General features: G+C 43.3%; 1 protein-coding gene across 1 annotated transcript in view; it reads left to right on the top strand.

The window, feature by feature from the left end:
• The window catches only part of LOC117808932 (potassium voltage-gated channel subfamily KQT member 3-like), a 19,255-nt gene extending 1,573 nt beyond the window's left edge, over positions 1 to 17,682 (top strand). The window contains exons 2-12 of the mRNA XM_034678605.1: positions 1,591 to 1,764; positions 2,599 to 2,709; positions 2,807 to 2,902; positions 2,983 to 3,077; positions 4,904 to 4,930; positions 12,034 to 12,233; positions 13,770 to 13,875; positions 16,268 to 16,399; positions 16,490 to 16,585; positions 16,688 to 16,775; positions 16,987 to 17,682. Coding sequence (XP_034534496.1) covers positions 1,591 to 1,764; positions 2,599 to 2,709; positions 2,807 to 2,902; positions 2,983 to 3,077; positions 4,904 to 4,930; positions 12,034 to 12,233; positions 13,770 to 13,875; positions 16,268 to 16,399; positions 16,490 to 16,585; positions 16,688 to 16,775; positions 16,987 to 17,682 — 1,821 coding nt within the window. The remainder of the gene's footprint in view (positions 1 to 1,590; positions 1,765 to 2,598; positions 2,710 to 2,806; positions 2,903 to 2,982; positions 3,078 to 4,903; positions 4,931 to 12,033; positions 12,234 to 13,769; positions 13,876 to 16,267; positions 16,400 to 16,489; positions 16,586 to 16,687; positions 16,776 to 16,986) is intronic.
• The last annotated feature ends 271 nt before the right edge of the window (positions 17,683 to 17,953 follow it).

The following is a 17,953-nucleotide window of genomic DNA, read 5'->3' as shown; positions in this document are numbered from 1 at the left end:
CCAGACCTAGCTTTACCAAAAGGAGAAGTTTTAAGCCTACTCTTACAGGTCGGGAGGGTGTCTGCCTCCTAGACCCTTCAGTTTTTTTGAAAAGGGTTACTAATATCGAAGGCTCAACCTCCCATACTACTTTGAGAGACTCTAGATACCACAGCCAAGCCTGCGTACCACACAAACAAACAGGCTGAGATTCTGGAAGTGGAATAGATCCTGTGGTCCTGTGTCAGGTTCTCTGACTGTCTAAGCCTATAGCAGCATTACTCTGGGCTGGTCCAAGCCTGAGCCAGCCAGACCTAGCTTTACCAAAAGGAGAAGTTTTAAGCCTACTCTTACAGGTAGGGAGGGTGTCTGCCTCCTAGATCCTTCAGTCTTTGGAAAAAGGGTTCCAAAGACTGAAGGCTCAACCTCCCAAACTACTTTTGAAGACTCTAGATACCACAGCCAAGCTTGCGTTCTGGAGTGTTATAGATTCTGTGGTCCTGTGCATGTTCCTCGGACAGTCTAAGCATATAGTAGCATTACTAGGGTCCGGTCCAAGCCTGAGCCAGCCCTAGAAACAAGTTTTATCAAAAAGAGAAGTTTTAAGTGTGTATTCCTACAGGTAGGAAGGGTGTCTGCCTCCTAGACCCTTCAGTTTTTTTGAAAAGGGTTACTAAAACCGAAGGCTCAACCTCCCATACTACTTTGAGAGACTTAAGGTACCACACAAACAAACAGGCTGAGATTCTGGAAGTGGAATAGATCCTGTGGTCCTGTGTCAGGTCCTCTGATAGTCTAAGCATACAGCAGCATTACTAGGGTCCGGTCCAAGCCTGAGCCAGCCCTGGTAACAAGCTTTATCTAGAAGAGAAGTTGTAAGCATGTACTCCTACAGGTAGGGAAGGTGTCTGCCTCCTAGATTGTTCAGTCTTTGGAAAAAAGGTTCCAAAGACTGAAGGATCCACCTCCCAAACTACCTTTAGAGTCTCTAGATACCACAAGTCTGCGTTCTGGGAGTGCAGTAGATTCTGTGGTCCTGTGCAAGGTCCTCTGACAGTCTAAGCCAATAGCAGAATACCTAAGAGCTGGTCCAAGCCTAAGCCAACACAATCTATCACTTTTATCAAACAGACAAGTTTTAAGCCTTTACTTTTTAATAGTTGAGAGGATGTGTGCCATCCTGATCCCGACTGGTAGATGATTCCAAAGGAGTGTAGCCTGATATTTACAGGCTCCACCTCCTATACTACTTTTGGAGACTTAAGGTACCCCACACATAGCCTGCATTCTGTGAGCTCAATTGAGCTTGTGGTCCTGTGTCAGGTCCCCCCTGAAAGTCTAAGCCTATAGCAGCATAACTAGGACCCAAGGGCCTACAATTAAAAGTAATTTTGATAAAATAGAGAGGTTGTCTTCCTCCTTGACTCTGACTGGTGGATAATTCCAAAGTAGAGGAGCCTGATCCATGAAGGCTCTACCTCCCATACTACTTTTTGGTACCACAAGCAGGCCTGCATTCTGGGAACATAACTGGAACGATTAACGTACTTTAACGTACAAGTTTCTTCCTGTATTTATACTTAAAGTGTGATTATGTATGTGTTTGTGTAGGAGCTGATCACCGCCTGGTACATCGGCTTCTTGTCTCTGATCCTGGCGTCTTTCCTGGTCTACCTGGTGGAGAAGGACGACGTTACCATGGACATCTCCAACCACGATAATCCCACTGCTCAGCCCAAAACGCAGGACTTCGACACCTACGCCGACGCACTGTGGTGGGGGCTGGTACGTACACCCTGCTCTCTGTTTGGTGCTCCTTTTAATGGACACTATTTGGTGGAGCAGTTCCAGAAGTTCTCGTACCTTTTCCCCACGTAGACCCCCAAAAGTTTTTGAATCATTAGGATCATTTTTTTCCTGCTTGTTAGTTTGCATGCCATGAATCTTCAGAGTATTGGAGTATTGGAAAACAGTTTCCACTCTGTCAAATGATCAGCTGAAATCACTGTGGCTGTGACCCAAATCTGTTTCTCTCTGCCAGCAAACAATCGACTGCTTTCAGACACTTCCACTCCAACATTCAGGACTTCAGAGTCAGCTGCTGCAAACACGGGGCTTTTTTTGGAGAAGTGAGCCGGTAGCTTGTTTGAGAGCGGTCCAAGCCCTGGCACGGTGTCACGCTCTAATGAAGGTCTTCTCGTTAAGCCGGGAAGCACCGCTCAGGGTTCCTTTTTTTTTTCGAGCAGTGTGGCCTCATTAACGGGACCGTCCTTCAACCGGAGTTCAAGTTCTATGGCAGCGAGCATGAAGCGTCCTCGAGCCGGACACTCCATCATCATGGGCTGCGTGTTCTAGATGATGTTGTGACCTTTTGAAATGGTGATCTGTCCTTTAGCTGATCAATACCGAGGTCACAGAGCAGCCGTCAGGTTTCTAACAGAGCTACAGAGGAGGAGGACTCTGAGGCGGTCATGTGGGTTCATGCCGTCGCCGTTATCCTCGGTCTCCAGGAGCCTCTAATGGCCGATCTGTCTTGTTCAGAATCTCTCTCTAACTCTGAAATGTGACAGAACTTTTGGAAGATTGGGAAAGTTCACTGTTTGTTTGTCTCTGTTGCAGATTACACTGACCACCATCGGATACGGGGACAAAACCCCGAAGACCTGGGCTGGGAGACTGTTAGCCGGCACCTTTGCTCTGATTGGAGTGTCCTTCTTCGCCTTGCCAGCAGTGGGTTCCCTTTCCTGTCTAGAATAAATCAATCACCTACAAAGATTGTTGGTCTTTATGAACCGTTACCGTTGTTGACTCTGTTCTCTGACTCCAGGGGATCCTGGGTTCAGGTTTGGCTCTGAAGGTCCAAGAGCAGCACAGACAGAAGCACTTTGAGAAGCGCAGACACCCAGCCGCCGGGCTCATACAGGTGAGACCCGACCCGTCCGTCTGAGTCCCGCAGTTTAAAAGAGTTTCTGTTTGAACCGCCTTGTTTTCTTTCTCTTAAAGTCTGCTTGGAGATATTATTCCACCAATCCAGTCAGGGACGACCTTATTGCCACGTGGAGATTTTATGAAACCATCATCTCGCTCCCCTGTTTCAGGTGAGTCTCACTTAATGAAAAAGAAAAATGTTGTCTGCTTCATCTTCGACGACCTGTCACTCTGAACTCCTCCAGTAGGGTTGCTTTCTGTCATGTTCAAGCATCAAAACCTCAAGTCAGGATTCTGTCTTTTATCTCAGAGGACTGCCTCCACTGAAATGTTCTTTTTGAGGTCCGATCCAGTTCTAGCAAAATTCTGACTTTTTCTCTGAAGTCTGGGATCAATAAGAATGCTGAGATAAAAGCCAGAATTCTCATTTTAAAGCCGGAATTCCGAGATCAAAGGCAGAACTCCGGAATTAAGACCAGCATTCCAAAGGTCAAAGTCAGAACTCTGGAATAAAGATGAGTATTCCAAGAACAAAGGCAGAATTCTGGAACAAAGACCAGAATTCCAAGATTGAAGGCAGGATTCCAGAATAAAGCCCAGAATTCCAAGAACAAAGGCAGAATTCTGGAATAAAGATGAGTATTCCAAGAACAAAAGTAGAATTCTGGAATAAAGATGAGTATTCCAAGAACAAAGGCAGAATTCTGGAATAAAGATGAGTATTCCAAGAACAAAGGCAGAATTCTGGAACAAAGACCAGAATTCCAAGATTGAAGGCAGGATTCCAGAATAAAGCCCAGAATTCCAAGAACAAAGGCAGAATTCTGGAATAAAGACCAGAATTCTAAGATCGAAGGCAGAATTCCAGAATAAAGAATAGAACTACAAGATCAAAGTCAGAACTCTGGAATAAAGACCAGAATTCCAAGAACAAAGGCAGAATTCTGGAATAAAGATGAGTATTCCAAGAACAAAGGCAGAATTCTGGAAGAAGACGAGTATTCCAAGAACAAAGGCAGAATTCTGGAATAAAGATGAGTATTCCAAACACAAAGTCAGAACTCTGGAATAAAGACCAGAATTCTAAGATCGAAGGCAGGATTCCAGAATAAAGAATAGAACTACAAGAGCAAAGTCAGAGCTCTGGAATAAAGACCAGAATTACAAGATCAAAGACAGAACTCTGGAATAAAGATGAGTATTCCAAGAACAAAGGCAGAATTCTGGAATAGAGACAAGTATTCCAAGAACAAAGGCAGAATTCTGGAATAAAGACCAGAATCCAAATAGCAAAGACAGAACTATGGAATAAAGACCAGAATTCTAAGATCGAAGGCAGGATTCCAGAATAAAGAATAGAACTACAAGAGCAAAGTCAGAGCTCTGGAATAAAGACCAGAATTACAAGATCAAAGACAGAACTCTGGAATAAAGATGAGTATTCCAAGAACAAAGGCAGAATTCTGGAATAGAGACGAGTATTCCAAGAGCAAAGTCAGAGCTCTGGAATAAAGACCAGAATTCCAAGAACAAAGGCAGAATTCCGTAATAAAGACGAGTATTCCAAGAACAAAGGCAGAATTCTGGAATAAAGAATAGAACTAAAAGAGCAAAGACAGAATTCCAAGATCGAAGTTAGTATTCTGACATTAATGCCAGATTTCTGAGATAAAAGCTGGAAACCTGAGATAGAAACTGGAATTGAAGATAAAAGCGAAATAACCTGATGAATCTGATTCAGAGAAATATCTGATTTTAAGATTCTTGTTTGAAACATCTGTAATCAGCAGCAGGTTTTTTTTATCCTTTCATCCATCCATCCGTCACATATACCTCCATCATATCTGTGAATGATTGCTCTGTTCATCATGAGATCCATTCAGTCTTATAAAAGTCTCTCTGAAGGGTTTCTTCCTGTTTTTCTGAATGCTGTGTCACACCAAATACTCAGTCCTTAAACTGAACTCTGTCCTTCCTGTCTCTCCCCTCTCTAAAGGAAGGATCACTTGGAGGCCATTGCGAGGTAGGTCATGCTGTTTCATCTCCTGCAGAGCTCCTTTAAATCACAGAACTGTGCCCAGAGTCTTTCTGCTGGAGCTTTAATTAGCCCGGCACGCTGCAGAGACTAATAAAGGTTTCCCAGAATATCCCCCCGTCTGTTTTTAAATAGCTTCCTTTACTAATTCAGGAGTGGAATAAATCTCTGATATGTGGATCGTGACGTAAAAGTCCCCGTCGCCCCGTTCTTTTATAGCGCTATCTTCTCCGTCAGATACTTTGAGGACATTTGTGCTGAGAGCTTCTTTTTTAGAAACCTATCAGTGAGTCCATTTGTTAAGTTTCAATTATGAATGATGGTTTGGATTGAGTAATTAGCGCCTGAGAGGGGTTCTTTGGGTTTGATGGTTTCCTTTGTCTTCATTATGTGGTGGATATTAACGAGTCTCTGCGGCCAAACATTCTGAAGATCTCACTCAGGATGTTTGATTTGGACAGGAAATCCATCCTGTCTTCATGAGCGGCTGAAATAATGAAGTGAATTTATTATTGTAGTTAATGAACAGCAGATCTTTTTTTTAATGACTGAACTACAGCCGTGTTTTTAAACCGTGCTGTTTGTTATCAGATGAAGCCGTCAGCAGGGAAACAGCTTCGGTTTCTCTCCTCTCTCAGGTCTCAGTCTGATGATTGATACGTCAGAGTCCTTCAAATAAAGCAGAGTTAATGTCTTTGACCACTTTATATTAAATCTTTACTTTGGCAACATGTTAAACCCTGAACATGACAATAAAACCAAATCCTTTGACCTGAATAATGACAATAAATGTTTGTCACTGATTGTGACTGATGTTGACAAACTAAAATTTCATCAAACGCTTACAAACACGCTAATGTTGGAGCCCAAAAAACAGAATTTTGAATTAAATTTTGGAGAAGATAAATACAGTAATTCTATGATAAATTCTGGAATTCTTAGATCAATTCTAGAATTTCAAAATTCTGGAATTTTGAAATTCAGGAATTCTGAAATTCTGGAATTCTGAGATAAATTCTGGAATTCTGGGATTTTGAAATTCTGGGATTTTGAAATTCTGGGATTTTGAAATTCTGGGATTTTGAAATTCTGGAATTCTGTGATAAATTCTGGAATTCTGTGATAAATTCTGGAATTTTTAAATTCTGGAATACTGTGATAAATTCTGGAATACTGTGATAAATTCTGGAATTTTGAAATTCTGGAATTTTGAGATAAATTCTGGAATTTTGAGATAAATTCTTGAAATTTTGAGATACATTTTGAGATAAATTCTGGAATTTTGAAATTCTTGAATTTTGAAATTCTTGAATTTTGAAATTCTTGAATTTTGAAATTCTTGAATTTTGAAATTCTTGAATTTTGAAATTCTGGAACTTTGGAATTCTGTGATAAATTCGTGAATTTTGAGATAAATTCTTGAATTTTGAGATAAATTCTTGAATTTTGAGATAAATTCTTGAATTTTGAGATAAATTCTTGAATTTTGGAATTCTATGATAAATTCTGGAATTTTGAGATAAATTCTGGAATTTTGAGATAAATTCTGGAATTTTGAGATAAATTCTGGAATTTTGAGATAAATTCTGGAATTTTGAAATTCTTGATTTCTGCGATAAATTTTGGAATTATGAGATAAATTTTGGAATTATGAGATAAATTTTGGAATTATGAGATAAATTTTGGAATTCCGAGATACATTTTGGAGTTCTGAGATAAATTCCAGAATTTCTTTGAAAAATTCCTGCATTTTGAGATAAATTCTGGAATTCGTTAAATTACAGATATTCTTGTTTTTGTGATCAAGGCTCGACTCAACTGTTAGTGGAGGGCCATCAGACGATCACCATCCTTCATATTTTGCCCGACTGTGCGTCCAATCTGTCAAAGTAAAAACAGTGACTTCCTGTCACTGGTTGACTTGATGTGTTCTAAACTTTGACAGCGATGATTTTGTTGTTCACCACAGGAAAACATTCTCACGGCCTCCATGTATCCTCCTCATTGAGCTACCATGCTGACGTCAGTTTAACATTTAACACAGGTATCCCTGTGCTCCTGTGTGCTGTCATTTCTGCCAGTTTACTGTGCAGTCCTTTGGTATTTTACCCCAGAGTGTCTCTTGCCCCCCCTCCTCCTCGGATGGCTGGACTCACCAGGTCCTACTTAGCCTCACTACACCGGAGCGTTCTGCTCCAACGCCTCCTGGCCTCCAGTAAGCCCCCAGGTTCAACAAGCTGGATTATGTTACTGCTGCTAAAAGCTGCTGAGTGGCAACAACAGGATCCTGATACACCAGCTGATAGAGAGGAGGGAGGGGGGGTCAGTTCACCCAGACTTCAGTGATGAGACTTGAAGGGTCACTATATCCTCATTATGGAGAAATATCTCAAAGTTGTGGGTGTAATTGTCCTAGTTTTAGGATTTTTGTTGCATGGTGCTTAATGATGGGGTCAGAGTTAGACTGAACATCGTACTGATACGCTTGTGCAGAGAGAAAATAGAGAAACTTTGAACAAAGGAAGTGAATGATGCAGAGAGAGTTTTTAGTTCTTTCCAGGAACAGGGGCTGGGAAATTAGCAGTGTGACAGTATCCTGTTGCCCTGAGCGAAAGAGTGGACGGCAGCCAGAAACTACAACAGCACTGCTATGTCCAGTAATACAGTGAGGGTGTGGGTGTGTCTGGCTGCTCATATTGGACTCTTTATCTTGAGTTTAGAGCAGTAATGTGTGAACTGTGCAACACAACGTCCATGATTTCCAAAAGAATGTCACATTTTGATTCATCAGACCACAGGACAGTTTTCTACTTCCCCTCAGTCCATCTTAAACAGGCTCAGGTCAAGAGAAGTCTCAGCTGTAACCTGAATTTGTGGATGCAGTGACTTCCACTACAGAGTCATGTCTGTTTTTAATGCAGTGACTTCCACTACAGAGTCATGTCTGTTTTTAATGCAGTGACTTCCACTACAGTCATGTCTGTTTATAATGCAGTGACTTCCACTGCAGAGTCATGTCTGTTTATAATGCAGTGACTTCCACTGCAGAGTCATGTCTGTTTTTAATGCAGTGACTTCCACTACAGAGTCATGTCTGTTGTTAATGCAGTGACTTCCACTGCAGAGTCATGTCTGTTGTTAATGCAGTGACTTCCACTGCAGAGTCATGTCTGTTTATAATGCAGTGACTTCCACTACAGAGTCATGTCTGTTTATAATGCAGTGACTTCCACTACAGAGTCATGTCTGTTTATAATGCAGACTTCCACTACAGAGTCATGTTAGTGTTTTTAATGCAGTGAATTCCACTACAGAGTCATGTCTGTTTTTAATGCAGTGACTTCCACTGCAGAGTCATGTCTGTTTTTAATGCAGTGACTTCCGCTACAGAGTCATGTCTGTGTTTAATGCAGTGACTTCCACTACAGAGTCATGTCTGTTGTTAATGCAGTGACTTCCACTACAGAGTCATGTCTGTTTTTAATGCAGTGACTTCCACTACAGAGTCATGTTAGTATTTTTAATGCAGTGACTTCCACTACAGAGTCATGTCTGTTTTTAATGCAGTGACTTCCACTACAGAGTAATGTCTGTTTCTAATGCAGTGACTTCCACTACAGAGTCAGGTCTGTTTTTAATGCAGTGACTTCTACTACAGAGTCATGTCTGTTTTTAATGCAGTGACTTCCACTGCAGAGTCATGTCTGTTTTTAATGCAGTGACTTCCACTACAGAGTCATGTCTGTTTTTAATGCAGTGACTTCCACTACAGAGTCATGTCTGTTTATAATGCAGTGACTTCCACTACAGAGTCATGTCTGTTTATAATGCAGTGACTTCCGCTACAGAGTCATGTTAGTGTTTTTAATGCAGTGAATTCCACTACAGAGTCATGTCTGTTTTTAATGCAGTGACTTCCACTGCAGAGTCATGTCTGTTTTTAATGCAGTGACTTCCGCTACAGAGTCATGTCTGTGTTTAATGCAGTGACTTCCACTACAGAGTCATGTCTGTTTATAATGCAGTGACTTCCACTACAGAGTCATGTCTGTTTATAATGCAGTGAATTCCACTACAGAGTCATGTCTGTTGTTAATGCAGTGACTTCCACTACAGAGTCATGTCTGTTGTTAATGCAGTGACTCTCACTGCAGTGTCATGTCTGTTTTAATGCAGTGACTTCCACTACAGAGTCATGTTAGTGTTTTTAATGCAGTGACTTCCACTACAGAGTCATGTCTGTTTTTAATGCAGTGACTCTCACTACAGTGTCATGTCTGTTTTAATGCAGTGACTTCCACTACAGAGTCATGTCTGTTGTTAATGCAGTGACTTCCACTACAGAGTCATGTCTGTTTTTAATGCAGTGACTTCCACTACAGAGTCATGTTAGTATTTTTAATGCAGTGACTTCCACTACAGAGTCATGTCTGTTTTTAATGCAGTGACTTCCACTACAGAGTAATGTCTGTTTCTAATGCAGTGACTTCCACTACAGAGTCAGGTCTGTTTTTAATGCAGTGACTTCTACTACAGAGTCATGTCTGTTTTTAATGCAGTGACTTCCACTGCAGAGTCATGTCTGTTTTTAATGCAGTGACTTCCACTACAGAGTCATGTCTGTTTTTAATGCAGTGACTTCCACTACAGAGTCATGTCTGTTTATAATGCAGTGACTTCCACTACAGAGTCATGTCTGTTTATAATGCAGTGACTTCCGCTACAGAGTCATGTTAGTGTTTTTAATGCAGTGAATTCCACTACAGAGTCATGTCTGTTTTTAATGCAGTGACTTCCACTGCAGAGTCATGTCTGTTTTTAATGCAGTGACTTCCGCTACAGAGTCATGTCTGTGTTTAATGCAGTGACTTCCACTACAGAGTCATGTCTGTTTATAATGCAGTGACTTCCACTACAGAGTCATGTCTGTTTATAATGCAGTGAATTCCACTACAGAGTCATGTCTGTTGTTAATGCAGTGACTTCCACTACAGAGTCATGTCTGTTGTTAATGCAGTGACTCTCACTGCAGTGTCATGTCTGTTTTAATGCAGTGACTTCCACTACAGAGTCATGTTAGTGTTTTTAATGCAGTGACTTCCACTACAGAGTCATGTCTGTTTTTAATGCAGTGACTCTCACTACAGTGTCATGTCTGTTTTAATGCAGTGACTTCCACTACAGAGTCATGTTAGTGTTTTTAATGCAGTGACTTCCACTACAGAGTCATGTCTGTTGTTAATGCAGTGACTCTCACTACAGTGTCATGTCTGTTTTAATGCAGTGACTTCCACTACAGAGTCATGTTAGGGTTTTTAATGCAGTGACTTCCACTACAGAGTCATGTCTGTGTTTAATGCAGTGACTTCCACTACAGAGTCATGTCTGTTTTTAATGCAGTGACTTCCACTACAGAGTCATGTCTGTTGTTAATGCAGTGACTTCCACTACAGAGTCATGTCTGTTTTTAATGCAGTGACTTCCACTACAGAGTCATGTCTGTCTTTAATGCAGTGACTTCCACTACAGAGTCATGTCTGTCTTTAATGCAGTGACTTCCACTACAGAGTCATGTCTGTTTTTAGGAGGAACTATTTCCAACTCAAACTGGAACCATTCATCACTGTCGCTGCTGGTTTGTGTGACTCCAGTAAACTAATCTGTGTCTCTTGTGAGGGCAGACCTGTGGGAGATAAGGAGCATTATGTCTTCCTGTTGTGTCGCCCTGATTAGAGAGATTCACCTGATAATCTCCTGTAATTTTCTTCTCTTTATTCCGTGGCGAATCAGTCAGAAAGAGATGCTCTCTTCCTTTAAAGCGTCCCATTCTGCAGCCTCTCAGCGCCGTAATCTGCCGTCCCTATTCGGCCCCGAGGCCACATAGAGGCTCATATTGTGTGTCTGCTGTGGGAGCAAAGTTGCTGAGAATGCTCCACGTTTCAGAGGCCCTGCATGGGCTGTTTTTTCGGCTCCGGTTACCCCGCCTCCCTGCCTCTTCCAAGGCACACAGGAGTCTTATTTTACCCTCAAGTCTTTGTGCTGCCAAATATTGTCAGCCATTGGACAATAACCGAGACCAATCTCCTCGCGGCTCTTTAAGGCCTACTTGTTCCAGGACAGCGGCATTGTAGCGTGTCGGCAGCAGACCATGAAAGTCAGTCAGTCGGTCTGGAGAAGTTGTTGCAGAGACCTGGCCCATATGCAAGTCCAGTCATTAATGAGGAAAACGCCCCAACAAAGCATTACATGTTATGAAGGTAGACCCCCCCCCCCCCCAACCGAGACAGTGCAGCTCTGACAGATTTAGGATTTATTGACATGGTTACACTTTTGTAAAGTTCCTGTAAACATCCAATAACCTGTGACACCTTTCTCAAGGTGGGGAGCTCAGTTGTTGTTGTTGTCACCGCCGCAGAGGAGTAAACTACATAACGCCGAAATGCTAGCCTGTCCAAAGACAATTGTCCAACATGGAAATACTCAAAGGTCTCGTCACCATTTGTATGGGACGTGACCCTCATCAACGACAATCCCCGTGAAGTTTAGACCCAACTCGGTCTCAGCAGATGGCTGTCTGACATGAGTCTGGTTCTGCTCGAGGTTTCTGCCTGTTAAAGGAAGTTTTGGGTGTTGGGTCTCTGTTCATAATTTGACATAGAGTGGTCTAGACCTGCTCTGTTTGTAAAAGCGTCTTGAGATAGCATTTGTTGTGATTTGGTGCGATACAAATAAAGATTGATTGATTGATTCATGATACACCTCTGAGGAAACTGACGATACAGCTGCATCCACGCTAATCTCGTCACGGGTCGCTCCTTTCTCCTCAAATTATGCTAACTGGTCCGGTTATTCTCCAACCAGGAACAGGCGTCTCAGCTTGCCAATCCATGTCTAGGTCTAGTTAAGAAACGTCAGAAATCAGACAAGCGACTACGAAGACACAGGAGAGGGAAAATATGGAGACGTCCTTTAAATATTGCCAGACAGAGATGCTACAGGAAGTAGAATCACAGCTAGGCCTCAGTTGGGCGTTTAAAGAACTGTTCTGTAGATTTCTGATCCTCATACTTCTCTCTCTTCTTTCATTCCAGTCAGAAGATGAGTCTACTGGAGCGTGTTCGCCTCCCCAATGCACGGCCATCAGTTGGGATGGGGAAGAAGCTGACGGGTAACGCCGACGCCATCGAGGAAAGCCCCTCCAAGGATTCCAAACCAGCTGGTTTCAGTAACCGGGAACGCTTCCGCACTGCCTTTCGCATGAAGGCTCACACACTCCGCCAGAGCTCCGAAGGTATGGACATGAGGGTCATGGTGATCAAAGTACAAGATTGTGTCAGGCGGTCTTAGTACTCTATGTTTTATTATTAACAAAGACCCAACATCAAGACCTGGATCAGATCCAGTCCCATCTTCCAGACAGGACTCAGTCTGATCTCATCTTAATCCACCATGAGCAGAGCACTTTGCAGCATTTAGCAAGTTACAGTGGCAAGGACAAACTTCCTTTAACAGGCAGAAACCTCCAGCAGGACCAGACTCATGTTAGACACACATCTGCTGAGACCGTGTTGGAGAGAGGGATAGAGGGAGATGAAGAGAGAGAGAGAGATGATAGTGGGGAGACGGATAGTAGTAGTTGTAGCAGCTGGAGTCTGGCACGTCCACAGCAGCAGAGATCCAGAGGAACCTACGAGACAAGGGAGCTCAGGGACTCCAGAAAGGTCTAAGAAAAGAGAGAAGAGAGGGAGACCAGAAGAAAGAAAAAGAGGAGAAGAAATGGTGAAGGAAAGGATAGAAGGAAAGGAGACATAAAGGATGAAGAAACATGGAAAGAACAAAGAGAGAAAGAAGGAAGAAAAGAATGGCAGGAAAAAAGAATGAAAGAAAAAAAGGAAGACCGAAGAAGAGAGAAGTGAAGAAAGAAAGGAAGAAGGAAGGAATGAAAGGAAAAAGGAAGGAAGGAAGGAAGGAAGGAAGGAAAGGAAGGAAAGAAAGAAAGAAAGAAAGAAAAAAAGGAAGACCGAAGAAGAGAGAAGTGAAGAAAGAAAGGAAGAAGGAAGGAATGAAAGAAAGAAGGAAGGAAGGAAGGAAGGAAGGAAGGAAGGAAGGAATGAAAGGAAAAAGGAATGAAAGAAAGAAGGAATAAAAAAAGAGAAAGAAGTAAAGAAAGAAGAAAGAAAGAGAAGAAAGGATGAATAACAGACCCCAAAAAAGGAATCTACAGCAGAGATCCAAGGACCTACGAGACAAGGAGCTCATGGACTCCAGAAAGGTCTAAGAAAAGAGAGAAGAGAGGGAGACCAGAAGAAAGAAAAAGATGGAGAAGAAATGGTGAAGGGAAGACAGAAGGAAAGGAGACATAAAGGATGAAGAAAACATGGAAATAACAAAGAGAGAAAGAAGAAGAAAAGAATGGCAGGAAAAAAGAATGAAAGAAGAAAAAGGAAGACCGAAGAAGAGAGAAGTGAATAAAGAAAGGAAGAAGTGAAAGAATGAAGGAAAAAAGGAAGGAAGGAAGGAAGGAAGGAAAGAAAGGAAAGAAAGAAAGAAAGAAAGAAAGAAGGAAAGAAGGAAAGAAGGAAAGAAAGAAAGAAAGGATGAATAACAGATCCCAAAAAAGGAATCTACAGCAGAGATCCAGAGGAACCTACGAGACAAGGGAGCTCAGGGACTCCAGAAAGGTCTATGGTTAGTAACTTTGATGGGACAGGAAGAGTTAAAGTGAGAGACAGGCAGAGAGAGGAGAAGAACTTAAATAAAACCTCCTGATAAATTCACCTGTGTCTTATAACCTTAACTCAGTGTTTTCCTCCTCTGTCTCGGTCAGATGCAGCAGCCCTGGCAGACACTGCCTTAGAAGAACGGGGATTCCCACCAGACATCCTCATGGAGGACATGATCCCCACGCTGAAGCTGCTCATCAGGGCAGTCAGGTCAGGAACGCTGTGTATGCTTTCAATGAACAGTTGTTGATGGTTTCAGATATTCCACTTATGAACAGTGCATGGTGGGATGTGCACAGAAACACAAATAATAACAGTGTAAACATCTCCACAAGCGGTTCTGTTGATCTTTTTTTGAGGCGGTGTGACTGAACCAGCTCAGTCTGCAGACGCACCAGGGCGAGCTGTTGAAACCAGAGCATTGACTCGGAGCTTACTCATGCTTTCAGAGAGCTGGTGAATCTATAGCTGACATAATGCAGGAATCTAATCTAGCATGAGGGCATGTGAGATGAGTGATTAACCCTGTGAAAGTGCTGCTTCCTTTCCCCACCATTATGTCAGGGCTGAATGGACCCCTGAATGGGACGCTCAACCCTGAAAGGTTTAAGTTTCAGGGGCCTAAGACTTTCTGCCAGACTCTGAAGTTTGTGCGGCAGCCGCTGACTCTGGGAGGACTCTGGGAGGGTTCAGAGATCTGACAGACAAAAGAAGGAGCTCAGTGGGTGTCAGGGTGGACTCCAGGTTTCAGAACTCTTTCAAATACACGACTGATGTAGCTGGTTAATGCCAAGTCCAAAAACCAGGTGCAGGTCATTGATCAGGATCAGGAGGACCAATTCTGGATCCAGGTGCTGGTGCTATAGTGACCTCCACTACAGAGTCATGTCTGTTTCTAATGCAGTGACTTCCACTACAGAGTCATGTCTGTGTTTAATGCAGTGACTTCCACTACAGAGTCATGTCTTTTTTTCATGCAGTGACTTCCACTACAGAGTCATGTCTGTTTTTAATGCAGTGACTTCCACTACAGAGTCATGTCTGTTTTTAATGCAGTGACTTCCACTACATAGTCATGTCTGTTTTTAATGCAGTGACTTCCACTACAGAGTCATACTGTTTTTAATGCAGTGACCTCCACTACAGAGTCATGTCAGTTTTTAATGCAGTGACTTCCACTACAGGGTCATGTCTGTTTTTAATGCAGTGACTTCCACTACAGAGTCACGTCAGTTTTTAATGCAGTGACCTCCACTACAGAGTCATGTCTGTGTTTAATGCAGTGACTTCCACTACAGAGTCATGTCTGTTTTTAATGCAGTGACTTCCACTACAGAGTCATGTCTGTTTTTTTAATGCAGTGACTTCCACTACAGAGTCATGTCTGTTTTTAATGCAGTGACCTCCACTACAGAGTCATGTCTGTTTTTAATGCAGTGACTTCCACTACAGAGTCATACTGTTTTTAATGCAGTGACTTCCACTACAGAGTCATACTGTTTTTAATGCAGTGACTTCCACGACAGAGTCATGTCTGTTTATAATGCAGTGACTTCCACTACAGAGTCATGTCTGTTTAATGCAGTGACTTCCACTACAGAGTCATGTCTGTGTTTAATGCAGTGGCTTCCACTACAGAGTCATTTCTGTTTTAAATGCAGTGACTTCCACTACAGAGTCATGTCTGTGTTTAATGCAGTGACTTCCACTACAGAGTCATTTCTGTTTTTAATGCAGTGACTTCCACTACAGAGTCATGTCTGTGTTTAATGCAGTGACTTCCACTACAGAGTCATGTCTGTTTTTAATGCAGTGACTTCCACTACAGAGTCATGTCTGTGTTTAATGCAGTGACTTCCACTACAGAGTCATGTCTGTTTTTAATGCAGTGACTTCCACTACAGGGTCATGTCTGTGTTTAATGCAGTGACTTCCACTACAGAGTCATGTCTGTGTTTAATGCAGTGACTTCCACTACAGAGTCATGTCTGTTTTTAATGCAGTGACTTCCACTACAGAGTCATGTCTGTGTTTAATGCAGTGACTTCCACTACAGAGTCATGTCTGTTTTTAATGCAGTGACTTCCACTACAGAGTCATGTCTGTTTTTAATGCAGTGACTTCCACTACAGTCATGTCTATGTTTAATGCAGTGACTTCCACTACAGAGTCATGTCTGTTTTTAATGCAGTGACTTCCACTACAGAGTCATATCTGTGTTTAATGCAGTGACTTCCACTACAGAGTCATGTCTGTTTTTAATGCAGTGACTTCCACTACAGAGTCATGTCTGTTATTAATGCAGTGACTTCCACTACAGAGTCATGTCTGTTATTAATGCAGTGACTTCCACTACAGAGTCATGTCTGTTATTAATGCAGTGACTTCCACTACAGAGTCATGTCTGTGTTTAATGCAGTGACTTCCACTACAGAGTCATGTCTGTTTTTAATGCAGTGACTTCCACTACAGAGTCACGTCAGTTTTTAATGCAGTGACTTCCACTACAGAGTCATGTCTGTTTTTAATGCAGTGACTTCCACTACAGAGTCATGTCTGTGTTTAATGCAGTGAATTCTTAACTTGACTCTTTATCTTACAGGATCATGCAATTCCTCTTGAACAAGAAGCGGTTTAAGGAAACTCTGAGGCCTTACGATGTCAAAGATGTGATTGAGCAGTACTCTGCCGGACACCTGGACATGCTGTGTAGAATAAAATACCTCCAGACCAGGTCAGTGACCACACTGTAGGTTATAGAGGCTGCTCGAGTGAAGTAAAGATCTCCTCTTCCCTCAGCTTATCCTGTTTCTCTCCCTTTAAGGATTGACATGATTCTCGCCCCTGGAGCCCCGCTCACACCGAAACAGAAGAAACCTACAAAAACACCTTTTACCTACCCGTCCAATCAGTCGCCCAGGTACTGGTTACAAGTTCTTATTGTGTACATAATATATTCTGATCACTTTGTGCATGTCCTTATCTGTGCAGTCCACCTCTACTCAGTGTCCCTGTATTTCAGGCAGGAGAACTTCCTTGCCAAAGCCACCCCCATGCCAGATCCAGAAGACCAAAGCATGATGGGTAGATTTGTCAGGGTGGAGAGACAGGTAAGTGTTGGAATCTGTGTCTGTGGTCAAACCTCTGTTGTTTTGGTTTAGCCAAAAGTATTAGCTTGACATATCTGTATTTACAGAGTCCAAAATCTCACCCTGAACAGGGTTTACTTTGGTAACTGATTGCCCAAGTAGGCGCTTAGACTTCTGTGAACCAGATTTGCTGAGAAGTCTTTCCTGCTGGTGTAACATGTTTCTGTCTCAGGTGGAGGACATGGAGAAGAAGCTGGATTTCCTCGTGGACATGCACATCCAGCACAGTGAGCACCTGCAGGTGGACTCTGCCGGTGCCGCTCGCATGACCTTGGAGACATGCGACCCGACAGGAAATGGCGAGATCCGCCGGGTTTTCTTGAACTACGCCGAGGCTTTCCCGCACATGTCGTACCAGGTGCCTGTCAGCAAGGTGAGTCCGTACTGTGGCCGAGGAAGAGGCGCCGTGGAGGGGATGGGGTTCACTGGTGGAAGCCGAGTACCTTTAGACCATCAACCGCCAACGTCACACCTCGCCCAACGCCACCTTTCAGCTGCCATTCCCACCTACACTGAGCGACCCACGGTGCTGCCCATCAGTTCCCTGCAGGACTTGTCAATAGTGCCATGCAGGACCACAGGGGGGCGGGGGGCTGACTCTCCGCTCTCTATGCTATCAGTGAAACTGGAGCGCTCGCCTAGTGGATTCAGTATCTCTGGGGAGCGGGAGGGGGATGAAGGGGAAGACTTGTCGATGGGGGCTAGGCCGGGAACCGGGGACACCACCTGGACAAGACCCAGGCCGAGCTACCTGGCGGAAGGGGAGACGGACTCGGACACAGACCCGTTCACGCCCAGTGGGGGGCCTCTGCCACTGTCCTCCACGGGGGAGGGGTTTGGTGACGCCGTGTGGAACACGCCGCCCTGAGAGGTTATTTGTGCGATCACGCAGAATTCCAATAAAACTCTCAGAAAGACTTCAAAAGTTCAACCCATGCCTCTAAACCCAAATCAGCTTGGGTCAAAGCCACACCTCTGGACCAAACCCACTTGGAGGAAAGGTGAAATTCCACCTTGATGCTGCAGGGTCGTGAAGGAGGTCATTGAGCTTTCAGAGGCAACCGACCGGCGTTCAGACAGAGAGCCATGGCATTGTGACTGCCCCAGAACCGAAAAAAGGGAAACAGGACAGTTTGTAA

This window comes from Notolabrus celidotus, unplaced genomic scaffold (assembly GCF_009762535.1).
Source record: "Notolabrus celidotus isolate fNotCel1 unplaced genomic scaffold, fNotCel1.pri scaffold_184_arrow_ctg1, whole genome shotgun sequence".
In the NCBI taxonomy this organism is placed as follows: domain Eukaryota; kingdom Metazoa; phylum Chordata; class Actinopteri; order Labriformes; family Labridae; genus Notolabrus; species Notolabrus celidotus.
This window is presented reverse-complemented; position numbering and strand designations above follow the sequence as displayed.